The sequence below is a fragment of the Myxocyprinus asiaticus genome, chromosome 23, assembly GCF_019703515.2.
Source record: "Myxocyprinus asiaticus isolate MX2 ecotype Aquarium Trade chromosome 23, UBuf_Myxa_2, whole genome shotgun sequence".
Classification (NCBI taxonomy): domain Eukaryota; kingdom Metazoa; phylum Chordata; class Actinopteri; order Cypriniformes; family Catostomidae; genus Myxocyprinus; species Myxocyprinus asiaticus.
In genome coordinates this window covers 24181332-24197500 of record NC_059366.1, presented here as the reverse complement: position 1 = coordinate 24197500, position 16169 = coordinate 24181332, and the positions used below count along the sequence as shown (strand labels likewise).

General features: G+C 35.8%; 1 protein-coding gene across 1 annotated transcript in view; it reads left to right on the top strand.

The window, feature by feature from the left end:
* LOC127414142 (regulator of G-protein signaling 17-like) overlaps nt 1-16169 on the top strand; it is a 28595-nt gene that overhangs the window by 5955 nt on the left and 6471 nt on the right. The window contains exons 3-5 of the mRNA XM_051651929.1: nt 4102-4232; nt 6281-6355; nt 7710-7941. Coding sequence (XP_051507889.1) covers nt 4102-4232; nt 6281-6355; nt 7710-7941 — 438 coding nt within the window. The remainder of the gene's footprint in view (nt 1-4101; nt 4233-6280; nt 6356-7709; nt 7942-16169) is intronic.

Sequence of the window (16169 nt, the reverse complement as noted above, 5' to 3'; positions counted from 1 at the left end):
ACCTATTATGCAGAGTTGTTGGTGAGTGCGCTAGCTGCAAACAAAGGGACTCCTTAGTGTTTTGCATCAGGGTTCATGTTTTCCATTGCCTGCAACTGAATAACTGATGGTTGAAATGTTTTGCATATCTCTTTTATTTGGCTCCATGATTAGGGAACACTCTCGAAGGGTGCACACATTATACCAGGCCCAGACAAACTTGATCTGTTATCAACAGGTAGAAGGGATCTTTATAATAAAACTTTTACTTTTAAAGATCAATGTAGAAGTAAGGAAATATCTGTTTCAAGACCTATAATTTACCTACATAGATTCCTGTTCAGTTTAGATATTTTATAAGACATGGTTTAGGTAAGTATTCTGAATATATTCATGTTTAGGTGGGGAAGAGAGGGGCAGGCAAAATATAGTTTATTAATATTGAGTTGTCTGTGCTCAGTATTGCATACGCTGGGTTTGTGGAATATGGAAATTTATGAAATCTAGCTCTAAATTTTTAATTGGCTAGAAATTGCTCTTTGTTAGTGCAATTTCTGTCAAATGATTTTTGAAAATTCGTATCCCATATCCACGTACAACTGGAAAAGTCATCGAAATTCATTGGTCAAAAGGTGTGGGAAACCTGCTGATGTAATTGTTTCTTACCACAACACACATTGTTTTTCATCACATTCACTCATCTGCAATGCAATTATTATTTTTTTTAACTCTTGTGAAAATAAGCCACACATGTGTATACAAATCTATATATATGTATTAAGTGAGAAAATTATGGAATAATTATGGACTTTTTTTTTCTTACATGAAAATTTAAGGACAAAAGTTGCATGGCAATGCATTTCAATCAGCAGTGATCTTTAAATTATGCACCACACGTTGCGACTAAAAGTCAGCCAACCAAATGCCCCGTGGTTATTCATACAGTGGGATATTTACCAGTGGCATACTGGGAAATGATCATTTGATACCGTCCCAGACCTACAATTCCATCTAGTGCCCAGACTGTTTGTCCCAAAATATTTGGATCAAATATCTAGGTGATGTGATGTGGTGTTTGTACTGCCAAATCCTGATTAAGGATTGTTTTCCAGAAAGCTTTGTGGTAAAATTAACAAATTGTTTATGCTGTGAGGCATCATGTTTAAGCGTGTTAGTTATCACTTTATTCATAATGTTCATTTGTAAATCATGGAGGACACTTGTAAAGCCTACAAGTGATTAGAAAATAGATTTTTTTTATTTATTTTTTTATTTACGTATTTATCAGTTATTCAGACAATCAGTTGATCAAAAATATCAGTTTCATATCTAAAAAGAAAAACAAAAAACTTTTGAATTATTATCGTCTATAAAGTTCCAAGATGTTTCTATTATATGATCAGTTTCAATAAATTTGTCTAACAGAATAATGTGTTTCAATAACATATTAATGGTAAGGTGATGGATCATTGTGATAGAGCAGTGCAGAGCTCACAAAAGCAACAACAACACTCTTGCCTATTTACTTTCCCAACAGAGGGCTTCACAGAAACACATGAAATTAAATGGCTTGTTTGTGGTTAGGATCCATTGCATACTCTGATGTTGTGCTTAACAAACTAGTGATATTTGTAAAGCTAACATGGAAGAATAAATTGTAAATTATTTTAGTTCATATTTGGTCTCTGCTTGCCAATTTAAAGGTAAAAGTCCCAATGGGAAGTGGAGCAAAGCCTCCAATGTACCCTGATCCTCATGGATCCCCTTTATTATAGAAAAGCCAGGTTTGAAGAGACTTTCAGATGACCAGATATAGATGCACCAGTGAATTTAGTTTCATAGACTTTTTTTTACCCTGATTTGATCAAAATTATATTTATTTATTTGTGAAAGTTTGTTTAAAACTCATAAAAAAGCACAAAAAAAGAAAGAAAAAAGAAATAGAACATACAACGAACCATAATGGGGGAAGGGGATAACAAACATGCCAGCGTCAAAGAGCAATAGAAGTAGAGCATAGAAAAAAACAAAATACACACACAGACATTACAGAGTAACAGAGTCTGAGGCAAGTGGATAATTTATATCTAATTTTTAATAAATCTTTTCTTTCACCTTTGTAGTTTTCCCTTGAAGAATATACATTTTAGTGAGGTTTATATTTAATTTATACATTTATAAAACATAACAGCCATTACATTTTTATAAACCATATGCTTAAAAGGGTAGTTCCTCCAAAAATGAAATTTTTTATAACTTTCTTTCATACATGGAACACCAAAAAAAGTTAAGATATATTAAATTTGATTTAAATTATCCACTTGCTTCAGACTCTTAAATATTATATAAAATCAGGGTAAAAAAAAGTACATGAAGCTAAATTCACTGGTACCTTTAATACCTGGTCATCTGAAAGTCTCTTCAGACCTAATCTATGAAAAAATGTCCGAGGTGCTCTCTTCCATGGAATGAAAGTGGATGGGGGCTAGGGGGTGTCAAGCTAAAAAAAATTAAAAAAATAATAAATAAAAAGCACCATTAAAGGATCATAAAAATATATTGAAAACAGTTTGAAACCTTGCTTGACAACTGTGGTCATCATTCACTTTCTTTGCATGGAAAAGAGCAGCTTGGACATTCTGCTTTAATGGACACTTTTCACAGACTGTGATGGGTTTCTGCCCGATTTAGCAGTGTAAAAATATAGCGACCCTTTTTATCGTTTTTTATAAAAAAAATTGTTAACTGTTTTGTTTAAATTTATAACATTATACCTTGTATTATATTACCCTGGAATTAGTTTTAAAAACAAGTTACCACAGATGTGATGAGGTTTCTAATACAGCTGTTGAAAAAGTGACAGTCAATTTTCCATCTTCTCTATTCTTATGGCCGTAATCCATTGCTCTCTATTTTATTCTTTATTTGGAAAGTTGTGGAAACGTAATAGTGCCATTTTTAGGTAAGCAAAAATTATATTAGGTACGGTGTCCCATTCACTCCCATTCATCACTATCGAAGTTCACCCTGCAATCATTTTCTTCTGCGTTCCAAAACCAGGACATGTAAAAAGGGTCCGTTAACTCCAAATGGGTTCCATGGAAGAAAGCAAGCCACACAGGTTTGGAACTACATAATAGTGAATAAATAATGATAGAATTTTCATTTTGGGCAAACTAAGCTATTCCATTTAATGATTTACATCCTAAAGAGAAACCGTTGCAACTGCTCATGTGTTAAAATATGTCCTACACTACTACTACTACTACTACTGTGTGTGTGTGTGTGTGTGAGAGAGAGAGAGAGAGAGAGAGAGAGTGTGTGTGTGTGTGTGTGTGAGGATGGGGGTGAGAGTGTTTCAGCACTCTCTCTCTCCATTCTAAATCTCAGACTTATTTGCCATCTTGTCAGAGGAAGGAATGTGTAGTTTAAAGAGGGGATTTCTTTTTCTATCTTCTGTCTGTCTGTCTCCGTTTCTTTCCTTTTAACCGCTACAGACGTCCTCTCATATGCCTTCCTGCAGATTTCAGCCGAATAAGCATCTAACAGTAGTGCAGGAAGTAGGCCTAGTTCAGCAGCAAATACCCATATTCTGTGAGAGCATCATTTTGTCATCATTTCCTTTGAAAAAGCTACCAATGTAATACAATACAATTTTATTAATCCCCATGGTTTTGGGTACAGAGTGCGATAGACAAACAAATACAGGCACTGGGGTAGAGGCAAAGCGAAGATGTGATTGTTTAGTATTAAATTAAGGAATATGTGTCTTAAAAATATTTATAAAATATCTAAATATAAATAATATCCAGAATATAGAAGGTAGTAGTTACAAACTTTTAATAGAGATATTGCACTATAATCTTAATTGCTTTCATCATTTATTTTATCTTCATCCTAAAGGGATAGTTCACCCTAAAATGAAAATTCTGTCATTGTTTCATCATTTACTTGCCCTCATGCTGTTCCAAACCGTTAGCCTCAGTCACCACTCATTTTCATTGTATGTAAAAAAGATTAAATGAAAGTGAATGGTGACTGAGCCCCTCAGTATTTGTAGCTAACAAATAAAAGGCACAGGCACCCACTATTATGTCTCTAATCAGATGTGTCTCTCTTAAGCCTCAGAGTGTGAGTGGAGTTGAAATGAGGAAAAGGCAGCAGGGACACATTGAAGGACCCCCACAGGCGCCTGGTCACCCGAGGCCTAACACCTGCTGTCTGTGCTGGTGTGGATGCTGCAAATGCCTTTGGTACGCCCCATATTTCATTACATTTTGCTGTCTGTAGAAAGATGTGATTGCGTAGTCACTAACATTTGCTCAGAAATTAGTTGTGGTTTGGGGCTAAAGTTTCAGTTTTTCCAGAGGGACAGTTCACCCAAAAATTAAAATTCTATAATTTACTCATCCTGATTACTCACCCTGATTGTGTTCCAAACTCATATGACTTTCTATTCTATTCTTTCGTTGAACTCAAAGGCAGTGTTAGGCAGTATGTTAGTCTCCATACAATGAAAGTAAATTGGTTTGGAACAACATGAGGGTGAGTAAATAATGATTTAAATTTTTGGGTAAACTATCTCTTTAAGTAACACACAGTCATTGTAAGTGTTCTATCATTGCCACTGGCCTCAGGCATAGACACCACAGGTGTAATTTGCAAAATGTTAGTGCCTGTTATTTATTTGTTTTATGCTTAGGCATTGTTGTAAGTAAAGTCTTCCTCCCACAGGAATATCAAGAAAACATCAGGATGTTGTGTAAGACGATTTATCAAAAATAATGTCTTATTATGCAAGCAAAATATTGTGCATTATTTGACCATTTTGATTATGCTTATAAATATACAAATACACAACATTGGGATCTTTACAATAGATATTTTATTGCTCCCATGTAGGAAATTAGGGTGCATTAGCAGTTAAATAATCAACACTGTACAGAATATAGATGGTGTCATATGTACCGTAATACAAGTATATAGAAAAAGTCTGTATTTAAAAAAAGATACATTACAATAAATAGACAAAATTAGACTAATAAACATAGATAAGAATACACCACACAAATAACATATTCTACCGGTTTTACAACAGGATATACACAGTGTGCACAAAAACTACCTATTGCACATTTTACAGCCGTAAATTACAAAGTGATTTACAGTAAACTATTATGACTGCCAAGGTTCAAAATGTATATAGGCAGTATTGCTTAGCCATAGCTGTCTGAGTCCTAATAGTGAGTTAGTGAGGCTGAGAGCCAAACAAATTTGGCCCGCCCCTACAAGTTTGCCCTTACAGTATTCATATTGTTTACAAGGCAAAAATGGGCTTGATTATTTTGAATCAGACCGGTGAAGAAAGTAACCTCAACATCCACTGCTGAGAGAGTTTGCCTGTCTGTTTATTATTTATATATATTAATTTCATTCACAAATATAGTGTTATTCTTTGACCAGCCCCCCCCCAAAAAAAACAAAAACAGAACCAGTGTTTCTTAAAGAGTAAAATTAGCTTGTTAAAAGATAAAAGGCCATAGTTTGAGGCTAGCTGGGCCATTGAACAAAGAAAGATTGGAAAGGTTGCAGAGGAACTATAAATAACATGAATGAGTACAAGTATCGCATGAAATAAAGACAACATTTGGGAGGCAGTACAAACCCTTGTCTGTTACCTTGGGTTTACACATCCAACCCCCCACCACTATATGCTGCATTATCTGCTCAGAAAGGCTATTTCTGTCCCCACATCACATGCAAAACAGCTGTGTTGTACATGTTATATATTTAGAGTCTTTTCAGCATGTTGGACCCCATGGCAAACAAATCCAGTTATACTTGCTCCAAGGAGACTTTATTTGAGAAACGGAGTGGATGTGCACCTGTAAAAATCCCCCAACACTGACAGATACAATTCTGTTGCATTCATGTATGAAATGAAGCTAAAAGTCTCATAGTTGAATTTCCTCTAGTTTGGCAACTGACATGTTTTTTGCCCTAACCCATGTATCGGCGATTGCGCACGTAGCTGAGAAAGGTGAATACTTTTGAATTTATGCAAGAATGTCTGATTGGGGATGCTGCTTGTCAGTAATTTTATAGATGGGAATGGCACTTGTCTGTAATTAGGCAGAACGGGGTCAATTTCAGGGTACACAAACATTCGGAAGCAGTATGCCGATTTCCTGTGTGATCATGTTGGTGGAAACCCTGTTGCATGGTAATCAGTGCAACTTGTAAGTTAATTTTAAATACCACTGTGACTTTGCTGTGTCCAATGCTTTTCTCCTCACCCTAGGAATGAAGACAGAAGGGAACGTTCAGAAAGGCAAACTTGTACAAAGATGGACAGCATAGAAGCAACAGAGGAACCGTAAGTAGTTAACAACATTATATATTTTGCACCGGGATAATTTTTTTTATTTCTTTTTTCATCTGTTCATGCCTCTTTGACCACATACTGTCTGTCCTCTTGAAATGAACAACATTGTCTTAAAACTGGAACTGTTATTTTGTTGTTATTGTTTGTTTTCTCGGGTCTAATGTGTTGTGTAACAGATGATGCAATATTAGTGCCATTATAAGCAAGATCAAATCATCATTTATGTTCTTGTAGCTCTTGGATCCTCCAGTGAATTGTTACTTGTAACACTTTTCTTGCGAAGTATTTCTTGTTTTGAATTCTGAAAGGAATAATATGGCTTATAGAAAAGCATGTTAAAACCAATTATATATACAGTGCATTCAAAAAGTATTCAGACCCCTTAATTTTTTTCACATTTTGTTATGTTGTAGTCTTATGCTAAAATGCTTTTAAAAATTTTTTTTTTTTTTCACATCAATCTACACTCCATTCCCCATAATGACAAAGCAAAAAAACGATTTTTAACTTTGCAAATGTATTAAAAATAAAAAACGTCAATATTACATTGACATAAGTATTCAGACCTTTAACTCACTTAGTTGAAGTACCTTTGGCAGCGATTACAGCCTCAAGTCTTTTTAGGAATGATGCGACAAGCTTTGCACACCTGGATTTGGGGATATTCCGCCATTCTTCTCTGCAGATCCTCTCAAGCTCTGTCAGGTTGGATGGGGACTGTCAGTGGACTGCCATTTTCAGGTCTCTCCAGAGATGTTAGATTGGGTTCAAGTCCGGGCTCTGGCTGGGCCAATCAAGGACATTCACAGAGTTGTCCCTAAGCCACACTTGCGTTGTCTATGTTGTGTGCTTAGGGTCATTGTCCTTTTTCCTTCTGCTATAGTGTGCTGAGGGGCCGCTGTTGAATACTGTTCGCTTAATCTCAGTAACCACCCTGTTATTGGACATTTTCACTCATGGATTAATTGATTCATGGCTGACTGTGAATAGTAAAATTTCTACAATGGCATCGGTAACTGAAAACTAATGCGTTTAAAATTATACTACTTACAGCCCCCTAGGTGTCACTGTAAGTCCAAGATGACATAAAGAAAAATCACTGAGTGCGCCTTTAAAATAATTGCAAAAATTGTTCAGAAAAGTGTTGGTTCTAAGTAAAGGTAGTGCTAGCATAATTTGCTGGCAGATGCCACCTGATTTGATATTTTGCTGTCCAAAGCATTGAATTTCATACATTTTAATTGTATGTACATTGTATGTTTAATCTTCTACAACAAAGTGGCATCTGATTATTTCAAACTGGTAGTTCCTGATTTTTTTTTTTTTTATCGTCTCATGTTTCTAGGCATCCCACACTGGATGAAGTGATTGCCTGGTCACGGAGCTTTGAGATGGTGATGCGCTCTCCAGAGGGGAGGGATGTTTTCCGGGAGTTCCTGCGGTCTGAGTACAGCGAGGAAAACCTGATGTTCTGGATCGCCTGTGAGGAACTGAAGAAAGAATCCAACCCATCAGCTATCGATGAAAAAGCCAGGATTATTTATGAGGACTATGTCTCCATTCTTTCACCAAAAGAGGTTAGATTATGAAACTGAAGTTTCTGTTTTAGGCCTGTTCACACAAAGGGCCCTATTTTAGCTATGCGATATGTCATATGTGCAAAATCATGGGTATCGTCATGACATTTTTTTAATTTTCTTGCAAGCAGGCGCTAAGTCTAGGTGCAAGTGGGTTGGCGAATTTTGCACGCAAATCACTAATGTGCTGAGTCAAGTGCAATTTAATTCAGAGGTTCTTCTCCGGTTAGTGCACCATCTGCTTCCTATTATATATTCCATTCCCTTTCAAGCAATGTCAATATAAATGAAGACTATTGAAGACTATGAAGACTGCCTATTCATAAGAATTTTGTAGTGTAAAAGGGCTGTATGTAGTCCATTATAAAAATAGAAATATTGACCATTTGTCTTACATTCTTTTGCGCCATAACTAAGTCCTTGCTGTGAACTCTCTCCCGTTTTGTCTGCCATTGTTCCAGAGCTATGGTGGTTAGCGGTGAAATATTACGGAAGATGTTTGTGTTTCCTCCTGCCTCTAGACTGTGATGTATGTGTTCTCTATTGGCCTGTCTCACCAGCGGTCTTGACGGCATTACAGAATAATACTTTGCTGCTCTCTCATTGTTCATTGTTTTGTAATGTATATTTGTTTTATGTTTCTCTGTTTAATGTTTTATGTTTAATTTCCGTCCTTGAGCTTTGGAAATGCGCTATACAAAATAAACATATTATAATTATTATTAATGATCTACTGACACACAAATCATGGTTTTAAAAGGAATTGATAGCTCTTTAATATCATCTGCTGGAGGAATCCCCAAAACTGCAAATGCGGAAACTGAGTTTAGACTTTGCGCTGAAAACAGACGTGCTTCACAGATGTCTTTGCACAATGACTTATTTCTCAAGAAAATAGCAAATTGCGCTTTGCGGCACTTCATTGCGCAGTTTAACGTGCAACAACAGTGCGCTAACTATTATCCAATTTTTGAAAGAGCGCTAATTCTAAACGCAATAATTCTGAGCACAATTTTCGTTTCAACGCAAGTGGGTTTGGGTGGGAGTGTTGTTTGCACTACTGTGGGTGTATGCTTGGAATGTGCGAGACTAGTCGACTAAATGGTTCTGATGCTGCTAGTCGACACTGGAATTACTAGTTAGTTAATATTTTTCCCCATTAAACTGTTCAACATTTTAACACATTTACGTTTGGCTTTATATTTTTACAAAGGCTGCACTTAAATTACTGTCATCTTAATGTTACACATTTTAAGTATAATTAATAATAAAAATATTTAGGCCTGTCGCGATTATTAAATAACCATCTGATCGCGGTTATTTTATCTAACCGTGGTTATTTGAGACAACCGTGATTATTGGGCATTCAAATTCAAATCACATTTTAAGGGAATTTTAAGTGAATATACTGTATAAATGCCATGAACAGATGAACTCCGAGTCCGAGCGTCACTGAGCCGCACCACTGAGGTCAGCCAGCTCCTGTCCTGAAGAGGCCATGAAGCGCTTGCACCAAACTCCCGTGAAAATGTAAATTAACATGTATAAACTGTGATAGTGAATGCAAAGCTCTCCGGTTTCACTTTAAACGATCGTGTAATTGCAAATGTTCCTGGTTCATACACGCTGTGTTAATGACACGCATGCAGAGGAGGAGATGCACGTTTACTCTATTTCTGACAAAATGATGAAGTCTCAAAAGTTTTACTTTATGACAAATAAGGACTGTGGGTTTAATAAGAGCATTAAAATAACGTGTGAAATTGAAGAAAGTGGGAAAGAAATGTTTTACTATTGTATATTATAATAAAAATATAAATATTATAAAATTATAATTTATTTTTTATTAAAAAAAAATGATAAAATATGAGTTCAAAAAAACAATTGTAAAGTTGAAGTCAGAATTTTACATACTCCTTAGCCAAATACATTTAACGTCAGTTTTTCACAATTCCTGACAGTTAATCATAGAAAACATTCCCTGTCTTAGGTCAGTTATGATCACTACTTTATTTTAAGATTGTGAAATGTCAGGGGGCCTGGGTAGCTCAGCGAGTATTGATTCTGACTGTCACCCCTGGAGTCGCGAGTTCGAATCCAGGGCATGCTGAGTGACTCCAGCTAGGTCTCTGAAGCAACCAAATTGGCCTTGTTTCTAGGGAGGGTAGAGTCACATGGGGTAACCTCCTCGTGGTCGAGATTAGGGGTTCTCGCTCTCAATGGGGTGCGTGGTAAGTTGTGCGTGGATCGCGGAGAGTAGCACGAGCCTCCACATGCTGTGAGTCTCCGCGGTGTCATGCACAGCGAGCCACGTGATAAGATGCGCAGATTGACAGTCTCAGAAGCGGAGGCAACTGAGACTTGTCCTCCGCCACCCGGATTGAGGTGAGTAACCGCGCCACCACAAGGACCTGCTAAGTAGTGGGAATTGAGCATTCCAAATTGGGAGAAAAGGGGATAAAAAAAAGAATGTGAAATGTCAGAATAATAGTAGAGAGGATTATTTATTTCAGCTTTTATTTCTTTCAACACATTCCCAGTGGGTCAGAAGTTTACATACACTTTGTTTGTATTTGGTAGCATTGCCTTTAAATTGTTTAACTTGGGTCAAACTTTTTGGGTAGCCTTCCACAAACTTCTCACAATAAGTTGCTGGAATTTTGGCCCATTCCTCCAGACAGAACTGGTGTAACTGAGTCAGGTTTGTAGGCCTCCTTGCTCACACACACTTTTTCAGTTCTGCCCACAAATTTGCTATTGGATTGAGGTCAGGGCTTTGTGATGGCCACTCCAATACCTTGACTTTGTTGTCCTTAAGCCATTTTGCCACAACTTTGGAGGTATGCTTGGGGTCATTGTCCATTTGGAAGACCCATTTGCGACAGAGCTTTAACTTCCTGGCTGATGCCTTGAGATGTTGCTTCAGTATATCCACATAATTTTCCTTCCTCATGATGCCATCCATTTTGTGAAGTGCACCAGTCCCTCCTGCAGCAAAGCACCCCCACAACATGATGCTGCCACCCCCATGGTTCACGGTTGGGATGGTTTTCTTCGGCTTGCAAGCCTCACCCTTTTTCCTCCAAACATAACGATGGTCATTATGGCCAAACAGTTCAATTTTTGTTTCATCAGAGGACATTTCTCCAAAAAGTAAGATCTTTGTCCCCATGTGCACTTGCAAACTATAGTCTGGCTTTTTTATGGCGGTTTTGGAGCATTAGCTTCTTCCTTCCTTAGCAGCCTTTCAGGTTATGTCAATATAGGACTCGTTTTACTGTGGATATAGATACTTGTCTACTTGTTTCCTCCAGCATCTCCACAATGTCCTTTTCTGTTGTTCTGGGATTGATTTGCATTTTTCGCACCAAACTACATTCATCTCTAGGAGACAGAATGCGTCTCCTTCCTGAGCGGTATGATGGCTGTGTGGTCCCATGGTGTTTATACTTGCTTACTATTGTTTGTACAGATGAACGTGGTACCTTCAGGCATTTGGAAATTGCTCCCAAGGATGAACAAGACTTGGGGAGGTCCGCAATTTTTTCTTTTGATTTTCCCATGATGTCAAGCAAAGAGGCACTGAGTTTGAAGGTAGGCCTTAAAATACATCCACAGGTACACCTCCAATTTAGTACACTTATTATCAGAAGCTAATTGACTAATTGCCTAAAGGCTTGACATCATTTTCTGGAATTTTCCAAGCTGCTTAAAGGCACAGTTAACTTAGTGTATGTAAACTTCTGACTTCTGGAATTGTGATATAGTCAATTAAAAGTGAAACAATCTGTCTGTAAACAATTATTGGAAAAATGTCATGCACAAAGTAAATGTCCTAAACAACTTGCCAAAACTATAGTTTGCTAATATTAAATCTGTGGAGTGGTTAACAAATTAGTTTTCAACCTAAGTGTATGCAAACTTCTGACTTCAACTGTAAATGTAAAATTAACCAAAACTATAGTTGACCAAAAAGAGAGACATATTTTAAGTATTTAGGAATATTTTTATATTTGAAACTTTATTTTTCATGTACTTCATAAGTTTTTAAAGCCTTAAAAGGAAATCATTTTATTCCTGTTGTATTATTTGATTTATTTATTTGAAATTAAATATCTTAAAATGTCTTCTTAAGGTGTATGAAGCACACATGCAGAAAAAAGCACACCTTAAAAATATGAAAATTTATATGACAATTATTCGTGAAAGCCCTTTATGAAGTTTCATTTTACCTCAGGCTTCCCTCTCTCACTCATGGCGCGTGCAGGAAAATGTCTTCTCATAAAACAAGCAATCTCAGCAAAGTAGCTATGAAATCACTTCGGTGGTGGTGCAGGAAGCGGATTTTAGAAACTTTGGCTTGAAAGTCACTATGGATGTTTTCACATCTGAGTTTTCTTTAAATCTGTGTGTGTGTAAGTTATTTTCCCATTGAGCGGGCTTTTTCAGTACTGGATAATCGCCTCCGGTCTCGTCATTCACCGGACCATGTTGACATGTTAATTTTGCTCATCAAAAAATCTATGCTTTTGAGTAAGCATCTTAGAAAATGACTGTTTTAGGTAGGACTGCAACTAAAGATTATTTTGGTAATCGATTAATCTAACGATTATTAGAATGATTATTCAACTATTCGGCAATTATTGCAACAATTGACTGACTATTCAGCTTGTGCCCGACTTAAAAGTTTGTATTAAACGTGCTTGCTAACAATAAAGGACAAAATCTTCTTTTAAAAATACCTCTGTGACATTCACTGAATTAAAGGGGAAATTCAGTAAAGAAATTCACTACAAAAATCCTTGTTTTCCATTTACAGTTGTCTAAAAATCCTTAAAACAAGATACATTCACTTGAGAAGCAACATATAAGGTATTTGCTTTAAGAGAATGTATCTTAAATATAAGTGTATTTTTTCACTTGGTTATACTTCTGTGGGTGCAGTAAAGACAAAATATACTTATATTCAAGATCTAATCTCTAAAAGCAAGTCTAAATATCTTATTTTAGGATTTTTAGATATTTTAAAATATTTGTATTTTTAATATTATATTCAACATTGTCAGTTAAATTTTTTTTCTTCTGCAGTATAGCTGCTGAATTATATTGGAAAACAAGCCAAAACAAAAACAAATAAAAAACATATTTTGTTTCGGTGTATAATGGGGTGAAGACTACCTCTCTCACCTTTCTGTTCACTTCAATCCATCTTTAACTCACGAAAAAAACCTCTCTCTTATTAATAAAGCTGCGTATTGCCAATTTTCTAAATGCACAGTGACATATAATATGATTCAATAAGTCGCGAGCCATCACATTATAATCTAGCTGCATTAAGCGTGCGTGCTCAAGGGATGAGCGTCCATGCAACAGAGTGTGCCTCAGCCGGGTGCAGTTTCAATCTCTCCCCCTTAGATCAGGACACTTCGCGCAACTCATAGAAGAGGCACTGACCACACAGAGAAATGCCAGTTTTGGAGTTTGTAGTTATTTACATGATCTGCTTCCGTATTATTTAAACTTTAATAAAGCTATAACGCATTAAATATAACTGCATTTAAGATGTAATGCAGTGGTGTTTCCTTTAAAGATGCTCGACACGCAAGTTTTGCTCCAGCTCCATTTATTCCACAACAAGAGTGCTTCTGTATTTACTTATTTTGTATTTTTGTATTATAATTCCCTCATACTTTGCAATCTACATCACCTGAAGATGTGAAAGTTTAGAGTGCATCTTGACTATGAGCTGTTTTCTTCCTCTCCTCAGTCAGGCTCGAACTGCAGTGCTGATCTCGCGCGTCATCGTTAGACGTTTAATGTGATCTCATGTTACGCTAAATTCGATCAAACGACTATTCGACAATGAAACATTTTGTCTACAATGTTTCATTGTCGACATTGTCAATAACGTCGACTAATCGTTTCAGCCCTAGTTTTAGGCTAGGTGTGCCAATTTTTTTTAATCTGCAGAGTAAGAAGGCTATTTTCAATGAGGTGACAACTGCTTAATGGGTAAAACTATCTTTTATTCTGTGTGCACGTCATGTTTAGAAAACATTAGGTTTATTTTAGGCTACATCACAAGCCTATTTTTTTCTGTCATATTGCTATTTTGTTTTTACATCGTAACTGTTAGGTGTATTAGTTAACATTCTTTACTGAACAGCTGTCATATTAGATCAATGCACGTCGTGAAATATGCACAACTTTTCAGCTCATTTTTCATCTCTCTCGTAGATATGGCTTACCTGTTAATTATTTTCAACAATGTCCTTAACTATGTTAAGTTACTTTTACTTGGTGAATTCCATTTAGAACAGGCTATTAGTGTTGCATTATTGGTCCTGCACTATTTATTCAATTGTTTTCAGTAAATATGCATGTATTCACAAATGTTATTTCAGTGAATGCGGGTCATGTTCTTTATTTAATGTACAGTGATCATAATGCAAGGCAAGCACGTCGCAGATAAATGCCCCTTTTCTGCTGAATTTGGCGTCGGATTTGGAATAGATTAAATATTTTAAATGTGTCGCATAGACACAATTATTTTTTTTACTGTTTTCTGAAGGTTTCTTACTTTTTAGACTAATTGACTCCAAAAAGTTAGTTTAAACATCAATGAAATTAGTTGTTCCGCACATCCCTGTGTATGCAGGCAAACTGTGGGTGTATCGTATGTAAATGAAGTGGCGCAAAGCGCAGTTTGCTATTTTCCTGAGAAATAGGTCATTGCGTTTCAATATCACGTCTTATCTCAGCGCAAAGTCCAAATTCAGTTCCTGCATTTGCAGTTTGGAGATTTTACCAGCAGGTGGTAATAAATTTAATGTCCAAACACTTGAAATGTAGTGGAACATTAAATTAAGTCCCTGACAATCACTGTTGTAACCATTACAAAAAAAAAAAAAGAATTATGAGATTTGTGTTAAACTATTTAGAGGTCAAGGTTATTATTATGTTTATATTTACAATTGTATTTATGAGCTAATTTATATTGGTATTTTTCCACCTGTTGCCATAGAGTGATTTTTTTAAGTCACAGCAATAGGGGCCTGTGGATGAAGTTGGAGAGAGTAAAATGTTTGGAATTGGTATGATTTTTTTACCACTTCGTTATTTTGATTATATTTTCACTTCGTTTGAAGTGTAATTTGAATTTAGAAATATTTTGGGTTTAATTTTTTTGTGCTTCAATAAATGAAATTATTATTATTATTATTATTATTAATTTTTTTTTTCAAATCAAAATCACCGGTGCCAATATAATCACTATTAATACTAGCCATGATTTGTGTGTCAGTAGATGAAAATGATTAATAATACTTACATTCTCTGTAATTTACTGGAGCCTATATCCAAATTCTGACAAGAATCACATTTTCCATGCATATAAAAGGAGTGTGTCATTGTCATAGAAGTATGCTTGCCATTCAACAAGGATGCATTTACACATTGCACAAAAGAACATAATTTTCAATTATTAACCAGTCATTAAAAAAAATATATATATAATAAAAAATAAAATAAAATAAAAAAGATTCCTGTTGCACTTTATTCTGTTTTGAATACTATTATGATGCTAGTGAAACTTTGTAATACAGCACTTTTCATACCACTGTCTCCTTAAGATGATTTGCTTATGTTTTCCTCTTTTGTAAGTCGCTTTGGATAAAAGCATCTGCCAAATGAATAAATGTAAATGTAAAATGTAATTATTCTCATTTATTGCATACAGTCCATTTACACTACCAACTTCTTATGAATGTGCTGTCTTGGTTTATATCGCTGGTGCTTGAGGGATTGGACTATATAAAAGGATGCAAACAGTGGAATAACCGTAGAAGAACCTCTGAATTAAGTTGCACTTGACCCAGCCCAATTGCGCGTTGTGCAGGCAATTTCGCCAAACCCACTTGTGCCTAGACTTAGCGCATACTTGAACGAAAATACCACAACTTCATGGCCATGCCCACTGACTTGGCGCTTAGGACTTAAAGCATTGCACAGTGTTTAGTGCTAGCACTCTTAAAATAAGGCCCTATGTCCCAGTGTATAACAACTTAATGGTCCTAAATGTTGGCTTAATTTTTTTCATAATTTTTTTTTGTATTGGTTTGGGGTTAAATATGACCAGGACATTTTCAAGTCAAGTTTCATCAGAATCACCAACATATAACATTTTATAAGATTTGTTTGTTTACTTTTTTTAAGTTCTAAAATTTAAT